This window comes from Neolamprologus multifasciatus, chromosome 3 (assembly GCF_963576455.1).
Source record: "Neolamprologus multifasciatus chromosome 3, fNeoMul1.2, whole genome shotgun sequence".
NCBI lineage: Eukaryota > Metazoa > Chordata > Actinopteri > Cichliformes > Cichlidae > Neolamprologus > Neolamprologus multifasciatus.
The window spans coordinates 7,483,272-7,505,314 of NC_140441.1; the positions used below are offsets into that span (position 1 = coordinate 7,483,272).

General features: G+C 42.2%; 2 protein-coding genes across 4 annotated transcripts in view; both read right to left on the bottom strand.

Annotated features, from left to right (window-relative positions):
- LOC146521354 (butyrophilin-like protein 2) overlaps positions 1-11,811 on the bottom strand; it is a 45,940-nt gene extending 34,129 nt beyond the window's left edge. The window contains exons 1-3 of one of the 3 annotated variants that reach the window (XM_085155201.1): positions 11,056-11,811; positions 8,464-8,796; positions 3,850-4,025 (exon numbers count right to left, since the gene is read on the bottom strand). In XM_085155201.1, coding sequence (XP_085011327.1) covers positions 3,853-4,025; positions 8,464-8,796; positions 11,056-11,278 — 729 coding nt within the window. In that variant the 5' untranslated portion in view covers positions 11,279-11,811 and the 3' untranslated portion in view covers positions 3,850-3,852. Of the gene's footprint in view, positions 1-2,621; positions 4,026-8,463; positions 8,797-11,055 lie in introns of those variants that run through there. The other 2 variants (XM_085155200.1, XM_085155199.1) reach the window with 2 other exon arrangements.
- The window catches only part of LOC146521353 (uncharacterized), a 60,976-nt gene extending 40,055 nt beyond the window's left edge, over positions 1-20,921 (bottom strand). Inside the window, exons 1-2 of the mRNA XM_085155352.1 lie at positions 20,163-20,921; positions 19,906-20,076 (exon numbers count right to left, since the gene is read on the bottom strand). Coding sequence (XP_085011478.1) covers positions 19,906-20,076; positions 20,163-20,370 — 379 coding nt within the window. The 5' untranslated portion in view covers positions 20,371-20,921. The remainder of the gene's footprint in view (positions 1-19,905; positions 20,077-20,162) is intronic.
- Between the last annotated feature and the right edge of the window lie 1,122 nt (positions 20,922-22,043).

Below are 22,043 nucleotides of genomic sequence, written 5' to 3' on the forward strand. Positions count from 1 at the left end.
TTACAACCTGAATAGGTGATAAAGTGATAGATCTTTCAGCCCAATTCTACTTTTTCTACATAATCCATCATACAAAATGTAATCAAATGGAAAAGTCTCTTTTTAAAACTTGTTTTGTTAGTTTTAATCTTTTAACTTTATGCATGAAGCAAAATTTTAATTATATGCACCATTCTCTGACTGGAAGAAATTAGTTTAACATTTAAACCTATTTTCTGCACATTCCAGCACATAATAAATATATATATATATATATATATATATATATATATTTTTTTTTTTTTTTTTTTGTGTTTACACTCACTCTTTCAGATGCAAGTAAAACACAGCAGAAAATAAATAAAATCAAAGACTAGCGGTCCTTTTGCTCTATTTTCACCTGTAAAGCAGGAGTAGAGTAGGCGGAGGTTTATCCTGGTGCAGGTGTGCCGCGGTCAGTGGAAGGATACCACAGTTTCTCTGTGAGTTTCTCATTACGTCGTAGCTACTCGGTGCTTGCTTGGAAGTTTAGGGGTTTTTTCGCTGTAAAAAGAAGTTTTCTTCCCACGCACAACGGACACTAATGTTTTTGTCACTTTTTACGGAATCAAACTCAAAATAAGGTCAGTACTTCCACGCTTTAAACGCTGCACGCTCATACTCTCTCCCGCACTCGATATATGATCCATTGTTGATCTGCACACAGCTGTTGTCAAGAATGTCGCACTCGCTTACGTCACCGTCATGAGACGTTCTCGCAAGAAAATCACGGTTTTAGTAACGCAGTAACGCAGCGTTCCTACGGGAAAGTAACGGTAATCTAATTACCATTTTTGCAATAGTAATCCCTTACTTTACTCGTTACTTGAAAAAAGTAATCGGATTACAGTAACGCGTTACTGCCCATCTCTGGTGATTATACAGAAAATATTCCTCTTCAGACCTGCAGTTGGTCCTCGTGGTGTTTTGAACTTGAATTCAGCCTGATTTGTTTTTCATGTCTTCTCCTCCATCATCAGTTATCAGGAGAGCAGACAGTCAAAGTACAAGAATTCAAACAAACACAGAGATTCTACTTACAGAGCAGACACAGCACAGATGTTTCCTTCATCGTCCTTCTCACTCATTTGAGCTTTTTTTCATTTCTGTCACTGACACCAAGTAAAGCCCGCCCTCTTCCTCTGAGCACCAGCTTTCTATTGGTTCAAATAGACATTTCCATGTAGCTACGTCCCCCTCAGTGAGAGAGGCAGATATGAGCTGAAACACAGGAATCAAACCAGGGACGCTGCTGTTATGGAGCTGAACTGGAACCATTCAGACACTGAGGCCCTCTGAACACATTTTAATTACAGCTGTGCAGAGACACACTGATGACTGACTGGAACACTATGATTCACATGTTACATTAACACCATCCTCACACATGGTTTATATATGGCCACTAGAGGGAGATGTTGGACTTTAAACACCAACATGGATACAAGAAGATCATCAGTGATGCTTAAATGATACATTTGATATAAAATAAAAAAATAATGTTGAACACTAGTATGCGTTTAATGAACTGTCAGTATATACTGGCTTCATTTATATAAGAGTAAAAAGGATTAAAATAGATAGCAAATAGATAATAGATTAGAATATCTATTATACTTTTTCTTCAGTTCCAGTTTAAGTTTCATCCTTTTTTTTTCAGCCGTTTCAGAGTTTATAATGGGTGTGTATGGGACGGAATGTTGCCGCTAGAGTGAGACAGCTCAACTGCTAGAGTGAGAGGAGGGGGGGAATTAATCTTAAAGTCTTTTCTTAAAACTGCTGTTGTGTCCACAATGTTTGCTCTACAGCCACCATTTTACCCTCAAAACGTCGCCATCGTTGTTCTCTTTTCAACACCGTGTCTTTGAAAGCTCAGAGATGTAAACTTTTTAAACGGTGTGGATCCAAGTGGAGGGATCACATTTTAGTCATTCAGTGATTCAAAGAATATGAACTTTTAATATTCATACAGATGTTTTCTGACCCTAATTTTTTTCTCATTTCTTAGGTTTTTCTAATTTACATTTAAAACATTTTCAGCTATTTTCCAACTTTCTGTTTTTTTTTTATCTCATTCAAAATTTTTAACTCAAAATTCAGCAATTAATTCATTTCAGTGCATACATTCAGATTTAAGCATTCACACTGCAGTTTCTTCAGAAAATGCACTTTCTAGCTATAAATGTACTCATTTTTTTTTTTTATCCATGTTTCATCTATGTGTGCATGAGTTCTTTAAGATGATCAAATTTTCTGTTCAGTTTGAGTCTAAGTTTATTCCTGGTTCCATCTGTTTCATCACTGGAAGTTTGTTCAGTTTACAGATCTGCTCAGTTGTTGATATTCAATTCAATTTTATTTATATAGCGCCAAATCACAACAACAGTCGCCTCAAGGTGCTCATTTTGTACCCATGCTCAGTCTGTGAAGGTTCTCAGTCATCCAGCTCATCGTAGTGTAAGGAGCTCGGAAAGAAAAGTGTCTGGACTAAGTTGCTTGAAGACGTCCAAAGAAGTCCAGACGCTTTTCTTTCCAAGCTCCTTAGACTACCCATGCTCAGATAATGGCTGAAATCTGTGGTGTGTAGAAAACAACAGACAAAGTTTGTTTATCTTTTAGAGTTTGTTTATTATATGGATATGAACAGAATATGTTCTGGTCAGGCAGACACATTACAGAAGAAAGCATGCTTTTTTTTAGCACAGAAGCTAGCTCGCCTAGAAAGTGTATTGTAAAATATGAATGTTTAATCACTACAAAGGACAAATCAACTTGTAGCTCTCCTCATTAACATGGCAGAAATTTAACACGATTGTTCCATATTGTGGGCACAAAGATGTTAATGCACAAAACTGTGTACAGTGTTGTGCTCGATAACACACCTCTTACTCATATCTCATGAAGAGCCAGGGTTTCAGCTCTGTCATTTACCGCCTAACATTGAGAGGGGGCGCTACTGAGCTTACATAGAGCTTAGGTTTTAATAATGTCAGGCTAAATGTATAAATGTTCACGCCGTTACATTCAAGGTGAGATCTGCGCAGACTCAAACAGCAGGTCAGAAAATGTTTACAGCCACAGGAAGCAAAGAAAAACCTTGTAGAGTAACACATGTAAAACTTTATCGATAAACAAATGTGTATACAAAAATAATTAATAAATAATCTTGATGTGTTTAAACTGAAGTAACAGGCTGAAGAGTCTCCTTCATGGAGGAACAAGTTAAGGCTTCATAGATCAGAGGAAACATGTGACTCTGCAGCTCCATGTAACACGTTTCTCTTTGGTTTCATAATAATATCAGATTATTCAGTCGTTCAGTTCTAGCTGATAAATGGACCCTGAGCACTTTGTGTTGTGTTTGTGTTGTCAGTCAGTGTCTGTAATTATTGTGTAACATCTAAACATGAGGATCAGCCTGTGAGTCTGACCTCACAAACAGCTGAACCTGATGATGAGACAAACTCACTGATTCTGATATTGTGACAGAGACGACGCTGAATTCATCACTGTGAACAAACTATTTCTGTTGAAACTGAATGTTTTCTGTTGAATATCACTGATCAGACTTCCTGAATGTTCCACATATAAAAAAGGCAAAAGTGTAAATAATACTGTTTAAGAATCAAACCTAACCTGAAAGATAAAACAACCTAATAGCTAATACTGTTGCAAACAAAGCAAACAAAAAACAAACAAACAAGTATAATAACTTAACTACACTGATAGCTGACTGATGTCTGTCCTCTGGATGTTCAATAACACTACCGAAAGTCAGGATAAGCAGGAGACTCCGATTTCAGCTGCTAAAAAAAAAAAAAAAACTGAGACGTTTCAAACAGGCTGCAGTTCAGCAGGTTGATGGTACGGATCCTGAGTCTTTGTTTTTTCATGTTTTCTGTAGATCAAAAATCCAGCAGCAGCAACAAGAACAACAAGCAGAGCAAAAACTATCAGACCAACGATCAGTCCAACAGTTCCACCCTGTTTGTCTCCTCTTGTGTGACCTGTAGGTGAGAAACAGGTGTGAGGTGTCAGCTGTCAGGTAGGTGATGAGTGAAGAACAGAACAGAATCCATTTCCTCCTTTTGCTCGGCCCTGATGAAGAAATAGCCAAAGTCCCGCTCACAGATAACACAATTGCCAGACATATTGATGACATGTCTGCAGACATCGAAAGTGTGGTTTTGGAGAAGATACACTTCAGTGGGAAGTTTGCATTGCAACTTGATGAGTCTACGGACATTAGTGGACTCCAACTCTTGGCCAACGTGCGTTTTGTGGAAACTCCATCAGAGGAAATGTTCTATTTTGCAAGGCACTGCCAGAAAAAACAACAGGAGAGGACATTTTTCAGGTTTCATTCAAATATCTTGAACAAGGAGGACTTGAGTGGGAAAACTGCACGAGTGTCTGCACTGATGGAGCAGCAGCCATAGTCGGGCGCACCAAAGGATTCATTAGCAGAGTGAAAGCGATACACCCACATGTTATTGTTACGCACTGTTTTCTGCACCGTGAGGCGCTCGTTGCCAAGACTTTACCAGCAGACTTTACCAGAGCAGAGCATACAGCCTCATTGCTCCACACGGAGGTCTGATGGTTGTCACATGGCAAAGTACTGGCCTGCGTGAATAAGCTGCGAGAAGAGCTAAAAGTGTTTTGGAGTGAGGAGAGGTACAATGATGCAAAGCTGCTTGCAAGTGATGAGTGGTGTGCAAGGCTGGCTTACATGGCAGATATATTTCAGCATTTGAATGAACTGAACACACGAATGCAAGGAGGAAAACCTGCTCATGAGCACAGATAAAATAAATGGATTCCGTTCAAAGGTGAATCTCTGGCAACAACATCTGGAAAATGCCAACCGTGGCATGTCCCCACTCACTCAGAAATGGCAAGGAGATATCAAAACTGCCACACTGTGTGAAATAATAGGTAAACATTTGAAAACGCTTGAGGAGAAGTTGTCCATTTATTTCCCCTCAGTCTCCACTGAATGCCTTGACTGGGTAAGGGACCCATATAGCTCAGCAGCAGTTTTCAGAAAGGATATGACTTTGCAGGAGCAGGAGGAACTAACTGAACTGAGACAAGACCGTGGTTTAAAGCTGAGCTTTGCTGATCTATCTTTGGACACTTGGTTGACTGCTGCCAAGGAGTTCCCCATTCTGGCAAACAGAGCCATTTTGACATCGCTCCCATTTTCCACAGCATATGTGAGCAAAGCTTTTCGAACATGGATGCTATATGCTATATGCTATGATTGTGCAGCACGTAAGATCGACAGCGCACAGTGTGCTTTGAGGTAGGAGCCAAAAAGGGTGTAGTTTGTGTGTGTGATCACCCGTGTGTACACCTGTGAGCATGGACGCGCTTGTTTTTTAAAAGGTTCCTTCATGCAATGATCTGCTAGAGGGTGTGGAGGGCAACTGCCCCGTCCTCCAGGGCATGAAGCAGGTATGGAGGAGATCAAAACTCCAGACATCCAGAGGCCCCCAGAACACAAGAGACCAAGGAAAACCAACAGAGGGGCAGCCGCGCCACTGTCCCAGAAAGAGCTGAGGAGAGTCCCAGATGAGGGGTCACTCAGCAGCCACGGAGCAGAAGCAAGGGGGTGTTGCAGTGACGTGCCCGTGAGCTCCGCCAGCAGCCAGCTGTGCCTGAGTGACCGAGCCCCAGGCCGAGAGGCCGGGGGCACCCCACCTCCAAAGTGGCCCGAGCGAGCCCCAGGCTCCAGGCCCCGATAAGCAACCGCCAAGGAGTGAGCCGGTGTGTACCTGGACGCCCATCCCCGGACACAAAGAACCACCAATGCACCGATGTCTGAGGGAGTCCGCCCCCGGCAGGGGAAGTGGTGGGGGGAGATAGGCCTCCAAACCTTGGAGGGCCTGAGATGTCCACAGAGAGGTGGCATCTGATACCCAACCTGACATATAGACACAGACATACAGGCACGCACAGATACAAACATCCATTCCCACCCTCATGATCTCATATGCACTTACTCCACACTCAACCAACGTGGAGACAGACATAAAGAGACGCTGTAAACACAGTCACATTCCCCAAGCGTACTCTACAAACCGGGTCTAGGTACCCTTGCCCCTGGAGTGGGGAACTGCACCCAGACCCAGGTGGTGCTACCCTTTTCCCTGGGGTGGGGAGAAGCAGACCGACTCCGCAGCAGCAGGGAGGCCCCACACTCCAGACCCCAGTCGGACGGCCAATTCCTCCTCCTAGCCTCCCCGCTCCAGCAGGTCGCAGAGAACGGGGGTGAGAGAAGACTCCTAACCTCCCTCCACCCGCTCATTGTAGTGTTGATGTATGTGTGTTCTAAGGTGCATTAAAAACCTTACCTGCCAGAGAGCAGCAGGTAAGCGCATAGCCCCTCCTGATAGCCCTCAATGCCTACGTGTATTTAAAATTGAGAGGTGGGCAACAACTCCAGGGGTGAGGTGTACACCCTGATGGTAATTTGGAGTCCGTGTAGTGTGCCCACCCCCTAGATCCTATATGTATATGTAATGAGAGTGTGAGTAATGTGAATGTCTAAGTCGAGGAATAAAATTGAGGCAGAGGCAGCCAGAAGGGAACAGAGGGGGGGATGCCTCCTCTGCATCCTGGTGACACACCCCTACTCCAAGGCCCTGCATGTGTGGGTGGTTGTGGTGGAGCGGGAAGAGGGAGGCAGCTGGAGATGGGGAGGGAAGGAAGGGAGGGGCAAGTGACCCCTCCCTGGGGCCAGCTCCCCCGCTGACCCCAGTAGGCACCCCCATACTCCGCGACCCGCCAGGGAAAGGGGTCCCAGGCCCATCCGAACCGGGGCCCAGTGCAGCGGCGCCGCCCGGCCCCACAGAGCCCGGGACAGTCCACCCAACCCCACCGCAGAGAAAACTGTGGTGGGGTTGGGTCATCATCCACTCATCTTCCAGACTACACAAGACAATAGACGCCCAGGCTGAGATCTTCCTCCACCTCTCCTGTATATCCCCCTCCTGCAGAGAGAGTTCCTGAAGAGAGGAAAGCTCCTGCAAGATGTGAAAACCTCCCCCACCAGTTGAAGAGCCCCCAGGTGGCTCGATGCACCGGTGGCACCCTGCGCCAGGGCTGGGCCCCCATACACCCACCCGCCCAAAACCCCGGCAACACACCAACCAGGACCCAAGCCCCCGAGGTCCAGCCAGGGCCCCAGCCCAGAGACGGAGCACCCCCAGAACCTCACGCCCATCCCGGACCCACCCAGGGGCAGCCAGGCTACCAGGTCAGTAACCCCCGTCCGTCAGCACAGACCCTCCCCTAGCCCTGCTGCACGCAGCCACGAGGAAACCGTCACCTAAGAGCCAACAGAGCCCCTAATTGGCCATGACCGCTATCCCGGGTTGAGTCCCCCAAGGAAGATGCTCCTGGGGAACCCCCCGACGCCCTAAGCCTGACCCTACCCCCACACCAATCACAACAGTGAAGGCGAGACCAAACTATGACCCCCCACCCCCACTAGGTGATGGAGCTGATCAAAGGAGCCCAGAGCAATTGATCTGATGTGGTGGCAGAGGCTGTATCAAGACTAATGTAATCTAATAGATAATTTCTGTATTGGTTAGAATTAAGATTGTTTTTATTTTTCCAGTTCATGAGGACTGTTTTCCTGGCTATGCGTAGGGCAGTGAAAACAATATGGGCTATATTCTTTTCTGAAGTGACATTATCTAAGCTGCCCAACAAACACACTAAGGGGGAAGTTGGAATGTTACATTTCAGACACTTTGATAAGTCTTCACATATCTCGCGCCAAAACTTCAGAACTGGTGGACAGAACCAAAGAGCGTGGATATAATTGTCCGGTGAATTGGTTTGGCAGTGTGAGCAGTTGTTGGTAGACGTAAAGCCCATCTTGAACATCCGATGACCTGTATAGTGCACTCTATGTAGTATTTTGTATTGAATTATTTGAAGACTGGGATTTCTGATTAGATGAAAGGTTTTTAAGCAAATCTGAGACCAGAAGTTTTGGTCTAAGTTAACTGATAAATCCACTTCCCATTTTGCAATAGGAAGTGATATTGATTCATCTGTTTTAGAAAACATTCTGTATATTTTGGATAGTAATTTGGGGGTTTTAAGAGTAAGAAATTGAACCACACTTGGTGGTGTTTGTAGTTCAAACACTCTTCTGTACTCTTCAATTCCTGCCAGAATATCATCTTTGTGTTCATCTAGACAGGCCCAGGTTTCACACTGAGTGAGTATAAACAAGCTGAGAGACTAACTTCCCTACATTATATGTACTGTATTAGACTACAATGTGTCATTTTGGAGCAAGTTTGGTTGGTGGTGTGCCACAGGATATTTTTAATCTATAAAATGAGCTGCGACTCAAAAAAGGTAGAAAAACACTGATCTACTGCACTCTGATCACACACACACTTAACTCTACTCACTCACCTGGAGGAACAACAATCAGGTTGGTGCAGTTGATGAGCTCCAAACCTGTCTGGAGAACAACACACTCGTATGTTCCAGTGTCATTAATCGTCACATTCTTCAGAATCAAAGACACGTCTCCATCCTTCATCTGTCTGTCCTGCAGATCCACCCGGTTCTTAAAAGATGGATGCTGGTCGTCTGGAACAAAATGCTTATTCCGGTACAAAAGGATATATTGATCTCCAAGGTCAGCTCTGCTCCACTTTACGGCTCTGATGGTTTTGTTGTTTGGAGCTCGACATGGCAGAGTGAAGTTCTCCTGTCCAACCTCAGCTGTGATGATTTTCTGGTCTGAAAGAGGAAACAACACAGAGCAGAGAGGTTTAAGGTCAAAGTATAACTTTTAACTTCTACAGCAGCCAATCCCAGAGAGGGGGGGCGCATGCACACACACACTGATAATAAGTGAACATAATGTGTGAGAGAAAGCAGCCTCTCATTATAAGACACTGTGAGTCTCTGCTGCCTTTATGGAGCTACAGCTGTTTGTATACACTGAACTAAAAGCTTTGTAGCTGAATACTGACTCCTGAAACTACAACACATCACACTGACACACACATTACACTTCTTTGTCTCTATGCTGCAGTTCATTTAAACCCTCCCAGGCCCATGCTGCCATCACACAAGTATTGGAGTCATTATTATAAGTTACATTACTTCTCTGTTACTCTATTACATGGCATGAGTTACATCACCACATAATTACCAGTCAGCAAACTTCAGATTATCCAAAACTTTATAGTTATTCTTTATCTGATATCCAGATGTGTATCTGATGCATACACAGTACATTTCTTTCAGTGTTTAATGCTGCTGCATATTTGAACTGAGACGCTGGAACTGACTGCAGGTCAGATTCCAATTGATAAATGATCCTCTCTATCTCGTGAGCTACGAATTAGGAATGACCATGCACCACCCACAGAAAAGAGAAAGAGCTCTCAGATGGTTGCAGTGAATGTCAACAGTAATAAAAATGTAATACTTGTAATGTGTTGGTCAAGTCCACCATCACAGGATTAAATGACTACAGGCCTGTCTCCCTGACATCTGTGGTCATGACGTCCTTTGACAGACCCGTGTTGAGCCACCTGAAGGGCATCAAAGCCTCTGCTGGACATCCTGCAGTTTCCCTACTGGGCAAACAGGTCAGCTGAGGATGCATCAGTATGGGACTGCAGCAAATCCTGCATCAACTCGACCAACCTGGGACATACACCAGTATCCTGTATCCAACAAAGTCATCCCAGACATCCTCCATCAGAAGCTCACCCAACTTACTGTGCCCACCTCCACCTGTCACAGGACTACCAGCTTCCTCAAGATTCAAGATTCACATCATGCACACAGACCATCAACAGTGGGCTTCACCAGAGGTGTGTTCTCTTGCCACTGGTCTTCTCTCTCTACACTAATGACTCCACTTGAGGAGAACCATCTGTGAAACTCCAGAAGTTTGCAGATGACACCACCATCACTGGTCTGACTGAGAACAATCGAGTTATCCTAAAGACAGTAGGTGGACCAGTTGCTTCCAGTCAAAAACTGTCAACACTCCACCTTCCAGCCTTTCAACAACTGTGAATCACTTCAGATTATTAGGATCAACTTCTTAGAGGAACTAGTCCTTACACATACAAACCATTTTTCATTAGTACCTAGTTGGATCAGCTCAACACTGTATGATTTAGATAGACTTTTTTCAATTACAATTGAGAACAGCTTAATAAATGATCATTTGATCCCCTATGAGCAAGCACTGTGGTGACAGTGGGAAGGAAAAACTCCCTTTCCTTTTAACAAGAAACATCCAGCAGAACCAGGCTTAGGAATAATTGAGACATTAAGTCGTGGTAAAAGTCATTAACCAGGTACTAAAAAGTGCCCGTTATCAGGTACTACCACCCAATGGAAAACTAAAAACCACGCTGAGCCGACTACAGTAGGTAGAAATGGAAAAAGGGCTAATAGGCTATAAAAGAGAAGGTCCAGCAGAGGTTGTTTTTCCTGTGGTAACTCAGGAATTGTAACGTCTCACAGTAAAATGCAAAAGCGTTTCAAAAAGAAGAGATTAATGCGGCAGGAAATCATTCGTACACTTCCTGTATCGCTAAATTAGTTCACGAACATTCCCATCAGAATGCGTCATAGAGCAATTTTAGTGGCTACAACTTAACACGCTGCACATATAAGATGGTTTCTCCCAGCAGATAATTTATATCTCACTTTAATGTGCTGCGTGTAAAAGAATCAGTAAACACCGGCGCTTCCCGCTGTTTTTAAACCAAAACTCTGAACCAGGAAATGTGTCCAGCATCTGTTAACGAGCTGATCTAAAGACAGACACCTTCATGAAAACACTGGAGTTAAATTCGACATAACTCGTTAAACCATTATTGAAAAAGATGCTCTAAGTTGTGGCATCTGAAGGTGCCACCGGGGATGCCAGTAACCGAGTCTTTCATCATATTTATCTCAGAATAAAGTAACGGCCAGTTTAAACAGCAGCTTTACAACATGTTTGACTTTATAATAACTACATTTAACCTGCACAGACGAAGGCAACCAGACAAGTCCACCAAAACGCAATATATATTTTGTCAGGCATCGCAGTTGGGGTAACGGGAAACAAGGTTTGATCAAACGCTTCCGCTTTATGTGTTATGATGCATTTCATTTGACTCGGAAGGCTGAGAAAGACCCTTGCCACTCGCTCGCAGCCTCGCACTGTCAATGGGTTTTCATTTACTACTTTGCAAGCTAGAGCCATTCATTGATGAGTAGCAGAGCGGTGCAATGCTAACCTTGTTGCAGGTAAAATCATGACTGCAGGTTGTTCATATTAGAGTTTGGTCAGTGCTCTGTGCACCGATTATTTAGCAAGTCTAAAATACACCACAGTGGGAAACAGATTTTAAAGATTTTCAGTTTTATTACAGGTACATTCCCCGCCTCCATCTCGGATTGTTGACTTGAGATTCATGAAGCTGTCCTGACTTTCCCAGTCTGAAATACAGACTGAGGACGTGATCAAACTGAAAATTCCGACTGAGATCTGCTCCTCCAGCTACTCCATTTCTTCTTCGTCTAGTTCGTAATGGTTGTTGGCCAATCAGCTTACAGTAGCAATGTTACTTTAGCGTTACCTACTGGAGTGACTGGAGAATAGCAGGCGAAAAATTGTACGGTAAAGAAAAACAAAACGAAACAAAATTATATAAAAACAACTGGTAAACTAAATATATCACTACCAGTCCTACCAAAAGGTTTGACACACCTTTTCATTTAATATATTTTCTTTATCTTTACTACTTTCTACACTGTAGATACAAACTGAAGACATCAAATATATGAAGCAAGAGATATGGAATAATGTGGCAAAGAATAAGAGAGAATAAAAACTCTAAATATATTTTATATTACACAGAGTAGCCACCGTTTGCTTTACTAACAGCACCATAAACCATTGGCCTTCTCTCAGTCAGCGAGCTTCATGATGTAGTCACCTGTAGTCACCTCCATCATTACTTTAAGAACTGAAGGTCAGTCTGGAAAATTGCTAAAACTTTGAATGTTTCCCCAAGTGCAGTTACAAAAAACATCAAGTGCTACGACGAAACTGGCTCACATGAGGACCGCTCCAAGAAAGGAAGACCAAGAGTCACCTCTGCAACTGAGGATAAATTCATCTGAGCCACCAACCTCAAAAATCACAAGTTAACAGCACCTCAGATCAGAGCCCAGATAAATGTCACATAGAGCTCCAGTAGCAGACACATCTCTACAGCAACTGTTCAAAGGAGACTGTTGAATCAGGCCTTTATGTTCAAATAGCTACTAAGAAACCACGACTAAGGAAAAGCAACAAGCAGAAGAGATTTGTTTGGGCCAAGAAACTCAAGGAATGGACGTTAGATGAGTGAAAATCTGTACTTGGGTCTGATGTCCAATCAAGATGGTTTGGGATGAGATGGACTCCAGAGGGAAGGCAAAAGGGCGAAGAAGTACTCTGCATCTCTCAGCATGCTCGTCATTGGAGGGCGCAATATCACTGCCCCCATAAAAATATTGAGAGGATATAAATGGATCACAAAAAATTACAAAAACAAACACATATCACAAATAACTACAATTTGCTCATATAGCGCTCGTGATTGCCTGCATGTGCCTGCCAGAATCCTGTTTGTGGCCAAACTCCATTAAAATAAGCACGTGTAATATATCCTCCTGATAGCAACCATATGCATTTATGTCCCCTATAATGGACATTTGTTTTTGGTCTATCTTTTGGCTTATTTGAGCCATTTCTGGGAGCATTTCAAGTTGCTATACACCAATACAACCATTATAGCCCAAACTTTAACAATATATATGCATTTAGTGCCTAATAACTACACAAATTGCAAAAAATTTAAAATCGTTTTTGTTTTTTTAACATATATTTCTAGTTAGAGAAATTTAAGAGGTTTAGCCCTCAAAACTGTAAATACAAAAAAGTTGCACAAAATAGTTTCCCACCACAGGAAATTTATTCTGAGTGTCGTCATAGTTTTATTTTTGACATACACCAATTTTTTTTTTTTACACCACGGAAGCCGTGACCTAGGACAAGCTGATGGCATAAGATGTAAGTACAACTCCTCCGGTTTCATATGGGCTTTGAAGTTGACGTCACGCCACAGTGCACTGTGGGATCGCGGCACCATGTTTGATGCCTGTCGCTACCTGATCCATACCGGAAACCCGATCCTCATCTTTTTCTTTTTTACAGTGTGGGGTTGCCCTGCTTTTAGCTCTATCACTGTGTCTGTAATATACGCTGTATGTCATTCTGGGGCGGGAAACACAGACCTGATTGGGAAAGGATGGAAAGTATGAACCACAAAGTCTCGCTTAGGATGACCTGTTCATGGTGAACCCGCTAAAGAAAGGAGCTATTTCCAGGATCTACAATCAGCTTTTGCAAATAGACAGTACAACTACATTGGAACATTTGAGGAACGCTTGGAGTGAGGAACTTGGTATTGATGCCACTGAAGATCAATGGACTAAAGCACAAGAGCTGGTTCACTCCACTTCGGTCTGCTGCAGACATGGACTACTACAATTTAAGGTCCTGCATAGTCTCCATTTGTCCAAACTGAAGGTCTCAAGGATGTTTTTCTAGGGGCGGACTCAAGCTGTGTCATTGTCACATATGTTTTGCACATGTCCCAACATCGCCACCTACTGGTCCAAAATATTTAAAACATTGTCTGATTTTTAAAGAAACAGCTTTCCCCGGACCCAGTAATGGCACTTTTTGGTGTAGCTACAGTTAAAGACTTAAATAACAAACAAATTCATGTTTTGAGTTTCATAACATTGTTTGCAAGACACCTTATACTTCTAAACTGGAAAAATAAAAACTCCCCAACTCACTCTGCTTTGTTAAGAGACACAATGTATCATTTACAGTTGGAGAAGATTACGTTTCATTGAGGGAAAATGTAGAACGGTTTTACCTAATTTGGCAACCCTTTATAGATTACTTTAACAGGTAAACTGAAAGATATGGCCTCCTCCGATGTCTCCCATATCTGCTCTAAGTTTGTATATATATTGAGCTGTGCAAGTGTATTGTTTTGTGTTTTTCTGTGATTGTTTATATAATGATAATAATTTTTTATGTATGTTTGACATTATTAAGAAAACTAATAACAAGAAAAAAAGCAATAAATATATAAATAAAATTAAGAATTACAAGAAAAAAATGTATATTGTACTATGGAGGATGCAGCATTTAGCCGTAGCCTCCATAAAACCACAGCTGTTGTGGAGAACTGGAGAACTTTGCCAACCTTTGATTATTATAGACCCAGTGAAGCTGTTTGGAGTTTCCTATGAAACATCAGTGCAGGAGTCTCTCAGTACATCTGTTTACAGTGAGGAAAAAAGAAGCAGCAGAAACACCCACATAGTAAACATGTAGAGACAGGCAGCAGCAAATAATCTGCAGGGAGCTCGTCTGTCTGCTGCAGACTTGTTGTAAGTCACAGATCAGATTACTTTAAAAAAAAAAGTGTATTTAAGACTTACTGTTTTGAAGGGATCACTTAAAGACTCCTCTGATCATCGGGTTTGATAAATTATCCAATGAAAGATTTAAAAAAATGTGTTAGGTCTGTTTTTTTTTCCAGTGGTAACCCCCCCCCCCCCCCCCCCCCCCCCCACAGTTTAATTGCACGTAAAAAGTTTTACAAAAGTAAGTTGTTCAAAAATCAGAAAATTAAGTATAAAAGTTAAATCTCTGTGGGTAAAGCGACCTCTGTACCAAGCAGCCACAGACCTGTATTACCGTGTATCAGCCTGTTTTACACAACACACCCTGCACCTGTGTGACTTCAGTGCCATCACCTTAGCAACCACATTCCTATCTCCACTGTTTGTTCCATATATGGAACTAATGCACAACTGCAGGGGCAAAGTAACAAAGTAACAGCCTATTGCTCCAGATAAACTTGGTCTTATGAGTGAGACTGCAATTTAATTCAACTTCCTGCAGAACAGGCTGAGAGCAGAGATTCAAAATATATGTTACATTCAAGAAGTAAAAAATCAGATGTCATGAATCAAAGCAGTTATGAACAAAAACTCAAACAACAAAAATAAAAAAACAGTAGCACTTTCTATTACAGCTCTGTAATAAAGTGGCAATAGTAACAAGGTCAAAATAGAACGTAATGATGCTAATAATAGGTTATTACTAGTCAATTACCAAAGTAATAACCAGTTAGTATTCATGTAATATCATTGTAGCAACAGTGGTTACAGTTGAGTAATAGTGCACTGAAATTTATGTAACTGCATAATAATGTTTATATATGGCCACTAGAGGGAGCTGTTGGACTTTAAATGCCTCACAATGATATTTCAATTCAATTCAATTTTATTTATATAGCGCCAAATCACAACAAAGGTCGCCTCAAGGCGCTTCATAGATACAGAGAAAAACCCAACAATCATATGACCCCCTATGAGCAGCACTTTGGCGACAGTGGGAAGGAAAAACTCCCTTTTAACAGGAAGAAACCTCCGGCAGAACCAGGCTCAGGGAGGGGCGGAGCCATCTGCTGCGACCGGTTGGGGTGAGAGAAGGAAGACAGGATAAAAGACATGCTGTGGAAGAGAGACAGAGATTGATAACAGATATGATTCAATGCAGAGAGGTCTGTTAATACATAGTGAGTGAGAAAGGTATCTGGAAAGGAAAAACTCAATGCATCATGGGAATCCCCCGGCAGCCTACGTCTATTGCAGCATAACTAAGGGAGGATTCAGGGTCACCTGGTCCAGCCCTAACTATATGCTTTAGCAAAAAGGAAAGTTTTAAGCCTAATCTTGAAAGTAGAGATAGTGTCTGTCTCCCGAATCCAAACTGGAAGCTGGTTCCACAGAAGAGGGGCCTGAAAACTGAAGGCTCTGCCTCCCATTCTACTTTTAAATACTCTATGTAACTACAGGGGTCCAACAAAGAATGGCCACGCATCATACTGATGTCTTCGGAAATTTATTTCTCTCTCTCACTCTTATTGTCTTCAGACACCGTGAAAACTGAAGAAACACAAAGTTTACAACATAAATGTTTTGAGCTTATCAGTCTCTCATATCAGTGTCCATAAACAGTCTTGTGCAAGTAGAACAGAAAAAGTGCACAATAATGGATATAACAAAAATGTCCTCTCATTACCAGTGTAGAACACGTATGCAACATTATACAAACAATATACATGAAACCATACCGTGTGCGCCTCTTGGACCACATGCAGATAAACATTAACGTTGAGGCTGTAGATGCATCTGTAGCCATGTATCCATGTTAGCTCCACAATGCCATGGTTGTGCTCTCAACCAAACTCTGGTCATGTGACAATTGCAAACTTTACCTCATACAAACGTTACAGCACTTTACATATTTAACAAACCCATATTTTATAATCACATATTTTAGACATGTTTTTAATGAATGTTAAACTTTTATCCTCTTATCTTATAAATAAATGAACTAAATTAAGCATGAATCTATCACAGAAACATGAAATAACCAAGTTTATTTCAACTGTCTCAGGGACAGTTACACTCCCACCAAATTACTATGATTTATGAAATCTGTAAATAATTTGAATAAATCTAGGAATTTACAGAACCAAACAGTACTTAATTGTGACAAACTTGCAAGTCAATCCTAATACGTTAACAATCCCATACACATTTACAGAAGTTCCACTGGAACATTCTAGTTACTTTCTATTAGGACCACTAATTTATGTATAGGGCGTTCAAGAGTGGATGGTTTATTGAGCCTTTCACCCTCTTTTGATAGTTTTCTATTTCCTAGTTGTATTCTGGCTTTCCGAACCAGACCATCTTCATCTTTGCAAACATCCAGTACTCTCTGTCTTCTGGACATTCAGCACCAGGTTGTTGTGGCTGCACCAGGACACCAGACGTTCAACCTCCATCCTGTGGGCAGACTCATCCCCGTCCGAGATGAGTCCAATAACGGTGGTGTCATCTGCAAACTTGATTAGCTTGACAGACTGGTGGGTGGAGGTGCAGCAGTTGGTGTACAGGGAGAAGAGCAGAGGAGAAAGAACACAGCCCTGAGGGGAGCCGGTGCTGATGGTCCAGGAATCCGAGACGTTCTTTCCCAGCCTCACATGCTGCTTCCTGTCCGTCAGGAAGTCAGTGATCCACCGGCAGATGGGATCAGGCACATTCATCTGGGAAAGCTTGCCTTGGAGATGGTCTGGAAGGATGGTGTTGAAGGCAGAGCTGAAGTCCACAAACAGGATCCTGGCGTAGGTTCCTGGGGAGTCCAGATGCTGCAGGATGAAGTGTAGAGTTGACGTGACTTTTAAAAAATAACTGGAAAAAAGCTCTATGCTGCTAAAAGATGAAAAATAGATATTTGCAAAATTCTGTTAAATATGTATTTTACCTGGTTAATGTGTGTGGCGGGGCGTGGTCTGCAGCGCTGCTGCAGGGGAGGCGGACGCATGGAAAAAATAATAGAATATAATTTAATTTTTATATTTCCATATCACAATAATCTTCCAATTTAGAACTACAAGTTAAAAAGAACTAACATAAATAAAATACACTTCAGTTAAATACTTCTAATTTATTTTCCCAAACCACGCGGAGCCGCACTATAAGGACTAAAGAGCTGCATGAGGCTCCGGAGCCGCAGGTTGCTGACCCCTGCCCTAACCCAATGATGCAATCATTGACCTCATGACCCTACATACACAGGAAGTACTGGGGCGGCCCTTCCCATATACCTGTCTTAAATATAGGACCTGAATAAAATACATGGACAAACATGGTAAGTATAACCAAAACAAAATAAAGAAACATAATTTAACCGGACATTTGCCTGTGAACAGAAGAAAATTCAAATGACCTGATGGTTAGTAGTGTTTGCTTTAAAAAAAACATATGCATGGATGTAACAACTGCTACCACAAACAAACCCGGGATACTGTGTGTTAAGAACAGTTACACCAGCAATGTCTAAATTAAAGCATTATGGATGACTGTAAAATAACAAGAAAATAAATTATCAATATGGTTAAGTTAAGTTAAGTAAATGACTTCATGCCACTCTGTCACACAGATTTCCATCAAATGTTTTAAGTCTGTTTCTGTCCTGCTCAGCTCTGTGCAGCTTGAAGTGGTTTATCCTTCATATACCTGAGTTGTGAGTTTGAATCATGGTGTGGTTTGGTTAGCCTAGCTTAGCATGATGGCTGTAAACAGTGTGAGCAGCTAGCTTGTCTCTGTCCACAGTCAAAGATAAAGAGCAGCTGTACCTGGGCCTCTTTGATTGTCCATAATTGACATCTTCAGCTGGTTCACACTCTGCAGAATAAAACATTTAAATTACTGCAGCTTCATGAAGAGATTATTTTAATAAACCACAGCAGCTTTTTAGTTTTCTCATTTTCACACTTCTGCTGTGAAACACAGAGTGACCACAGAGCTGCATCTTCTTCTAATACAGACTGACACACTTAACCACAGAGCTGCATCTTCTTCTAATACAGACTGACACACTTAACCACAGAGCTGCATCTTCTTCTAATACAGACTGACACACTTAACCACAGAGCTGCATCTTCTTCTAATACAGACTGACACACTTAACCACAGAGCTGCATCTTCTTCTAATACAGACTGACACACTTAACCACAGAGCAGAAAGCAAACATGTTCTCACAGCATGAACACTATTATTAGACAAACCACAACACCCTGCAGTCTCATCAGCTTCAGACTGCAGTTAAACTACAATCTAATTTTTCAACATGTCAAGTCTCAGAAAATAATAATTATCTCAGAGTTAGAATGAGGCCTGAAAAAAAAATTAAATGTTGGAGTCACATGAAAATGAAAAGCCAAAAGGTAATTTTTAAATAAAAGCAGTGAACAACACTGGAATAAGTTCTTCGTGTAATTAACATTCACTTTGAATGAACTGATGGTCTGTGTGCAGAACTGATGGTCTGTTTTTAGAGTTTATTGAACTGCTTTTCCAGATGATGTCTCCACGTTCCTTCCTATTTCAAATTGAACAGCTCTGTGTTGAAACACCTGCAGCTGAAGTGTTTTCTTTCTATCAGAAACAGGATGCTGGACGACTGCAGAGCTGTTAGCTTCAGTTAACCACAGACCACAAACACACAGTCCAGCTCACAGTGAACAACACTCAGTAAGTACAGAGTTAAACACATATGTGACCACACTTATTTAAATGTAATGTTTTACTATTACAATCCACATTTATACATTGCTGATCAATTCAATTTAGTTTTATTTATAAAACGCCGAATCACACCAACAGTTGCCTCAAGCACTCATGCACTCCCTCACATGCTCAGTAATGTCCTGATAATCCATCTTATCAGAGACAGAACGATCTTCATGAAGATCAATCTGATTGTGCCTTCATACTAAACTCAGTCTGAAATGTTTGAAGAGGAAAAGATCAGAGAAAACGTGTTCATCATTATTCTGATGATGCACATTTTCATGTTTCTTGTTTCTACAATATTTTCATTCCACGTTCCCACAATATAACGATTCACAAAAATTCAGTGAAAAGCAAATCTAACCACTCAGCAGACATGTTGAGTGTCAGAATCTGCTTGGTCTGATTGGCTGTGGATGATGTGATAGCTTGATAATGTTGTACACGACATGAGTGATGATGTCATCTTTTCCAGTTTCTTCTTGATCTGCTGAAATTTTCCAAAATGAAAAATAATATAAATTAAATATCTAAAGAGAGATCTTAATGAATGTGAACTTTATTCTACTAAACAAACTCAGACATGGAAAATTAGAAAGTCTCACCTTCAGGTTTGCTGAGAACACATCGTCTCACCAGCAGAACCAGTAACACCAGTAGAACCACAACACAGACTGATCCAACACATGAGAACACAGTTATGACAGAGGAACCAAGGGTAGAGGTGGTTGTAGGTGGAGGTGTGGATGTAGGTGGAGGTGTGGTGGTTTGTTCCCCTAAAATAAAGCAAACACAGTCATTAAGTTGTCGTCACATTGTGAATGTTGAAAGCTGCAGAAACACAGACAGGTGAGTGTGTCACCTGTGACAGTGATCCAGCTGGATGGAGACTCTCCATGACCGCTGATGTCACACTTGTAGAGGCCTTCATCAGACCTGGAAACATGCTGGATGGTCATGTGACCTGTAGGCTGCTTCCTGATGAGGGAGCCATCTTTATAGAAAGCAGCTGGGAGGTTGGAGGGAGTGGTCTTTGTTTTACAGAGCAGAGTGACGTCATCTCCCTCCATCACAGGGAGGACAGGACTCTGCAGGATCACTGATCCACCTCAACACAGAGACAAACTACAGCATTTCATCCATTTACACACAGCTTCATCAACACTAACTCCACACACTCAGCTTACCAGTGACTGTCAGGTTAACCATGTTACTGATGGGACCCTCTCTGGACTCACACCAGTAAACTCCACTGTCCAAGGGGAAAACATCGATGTTACAGGAAGAACCAGCACCTTCTCCCCACCCTTCTCCACACTGAGTCCTCTGTCGTTTGCTTGTGTTTCTCCTCAGAGTCCATCCAGCAGAGCTGTCGTCCTCCTCACAGCTCAGAGACACAAAGTCTCCTTCAAAGAACTGAGAGCTGCTGGGACTCACAGTCAGACGAGCTGTGAGGGTTACAATGAAAAACTGATGATCTGTTAGACTTTAAATTCTGAACCATGAACCCAATCAGGTCATATCAGTGAGCATTTCTCAGGTTTAAACTGTGACAGAAGAAGGTTACTGACCTTGGTTTGTTGTGCAGCTCAGCAGTGAGATCAGAACTAAAGAGAAATGACACACAGGTTGATTTGAGATGAACACAAAGAACAACTCCACACAAACAGCTGACAAACACACAAACTCCTGTAACATGTTTGAATACATTTGGTTAATCGATCCATCTGATGATCCATTTATCTGATTTAGGATAGAGCAGACCTTCCCAAAGTGTGGGGCCCGCCCCCTGGGGGGGGGGGGGGGGGGCAGAGCCATTGCACGGAGGTGCACGGTATGGGCGCCCACAGAAACGCAAATTAGGAGATGAAGCATCGCTGAATATGTTTCCATACCAACTTCATTCTAACCTGTGAGCATGAGCGCGCTTGTTTTTTAAAAGGTTCCTTCATGTAATGATCTACTAGAGCAGACCTTCCCAAAGTGTGGGGCCTGCCCCCTGGGGGGGTAGAGCCATTGCGGGAGGGGGGGGGGGCACGGAATGAAAAGGGGGGGGGGGGGGGGGAACAAAACTCTTGGACATTGCTAGCACGGGGCACCCACAGAAACGCAAAGCGATGAAGCATATCTGAATATGTTTCAAAACCAACTTCATTTTAAGCCAAAGACTAGAAAATCTGGTGAAGCAAATCTTCCCTTTGGTTTCACCTGCACAAGTGCCGAGGTAGGTCTCCCTGCAGGATTGGTTTTCCCTTCGTTGGGAGCAGCGCTGGGCTGTTTAAATCACGGACAAACAGTATCCCACATTCTTGATTTTTAGTTCACAAACACTTGTTGTAATGACTAACTACTCCTGACATTTTGGAGATTTTTGCTCTTTATACAGTAAAGTTACAGCAGGATACAAATAACATCAGGCTCATCCTGCCACAATTTGTTCCCCGGTTCAAATCACGGACAAACAGCATCCAACAGTTGTTTATGTTTTTGAACCCATTTTGCAGAGGGATTTTTTTAAAAATGTATTGATAGCAATGTTGAATATTATTACACAGGAAAAAAAAACAACTACACGTAAAATAATCACACCATGAGCCTCTGCCTTTGTAAATGGAGGGACAGTAACTGCAAAAACATGCATTTTTTGCATTTTATTATCCAGAACTTTCCAGACGATTTTCTTTCTTACTGACATAAATGTATCCAGACAGTTTAAACCCCTCAGTATGAAAACAGCTCTTCA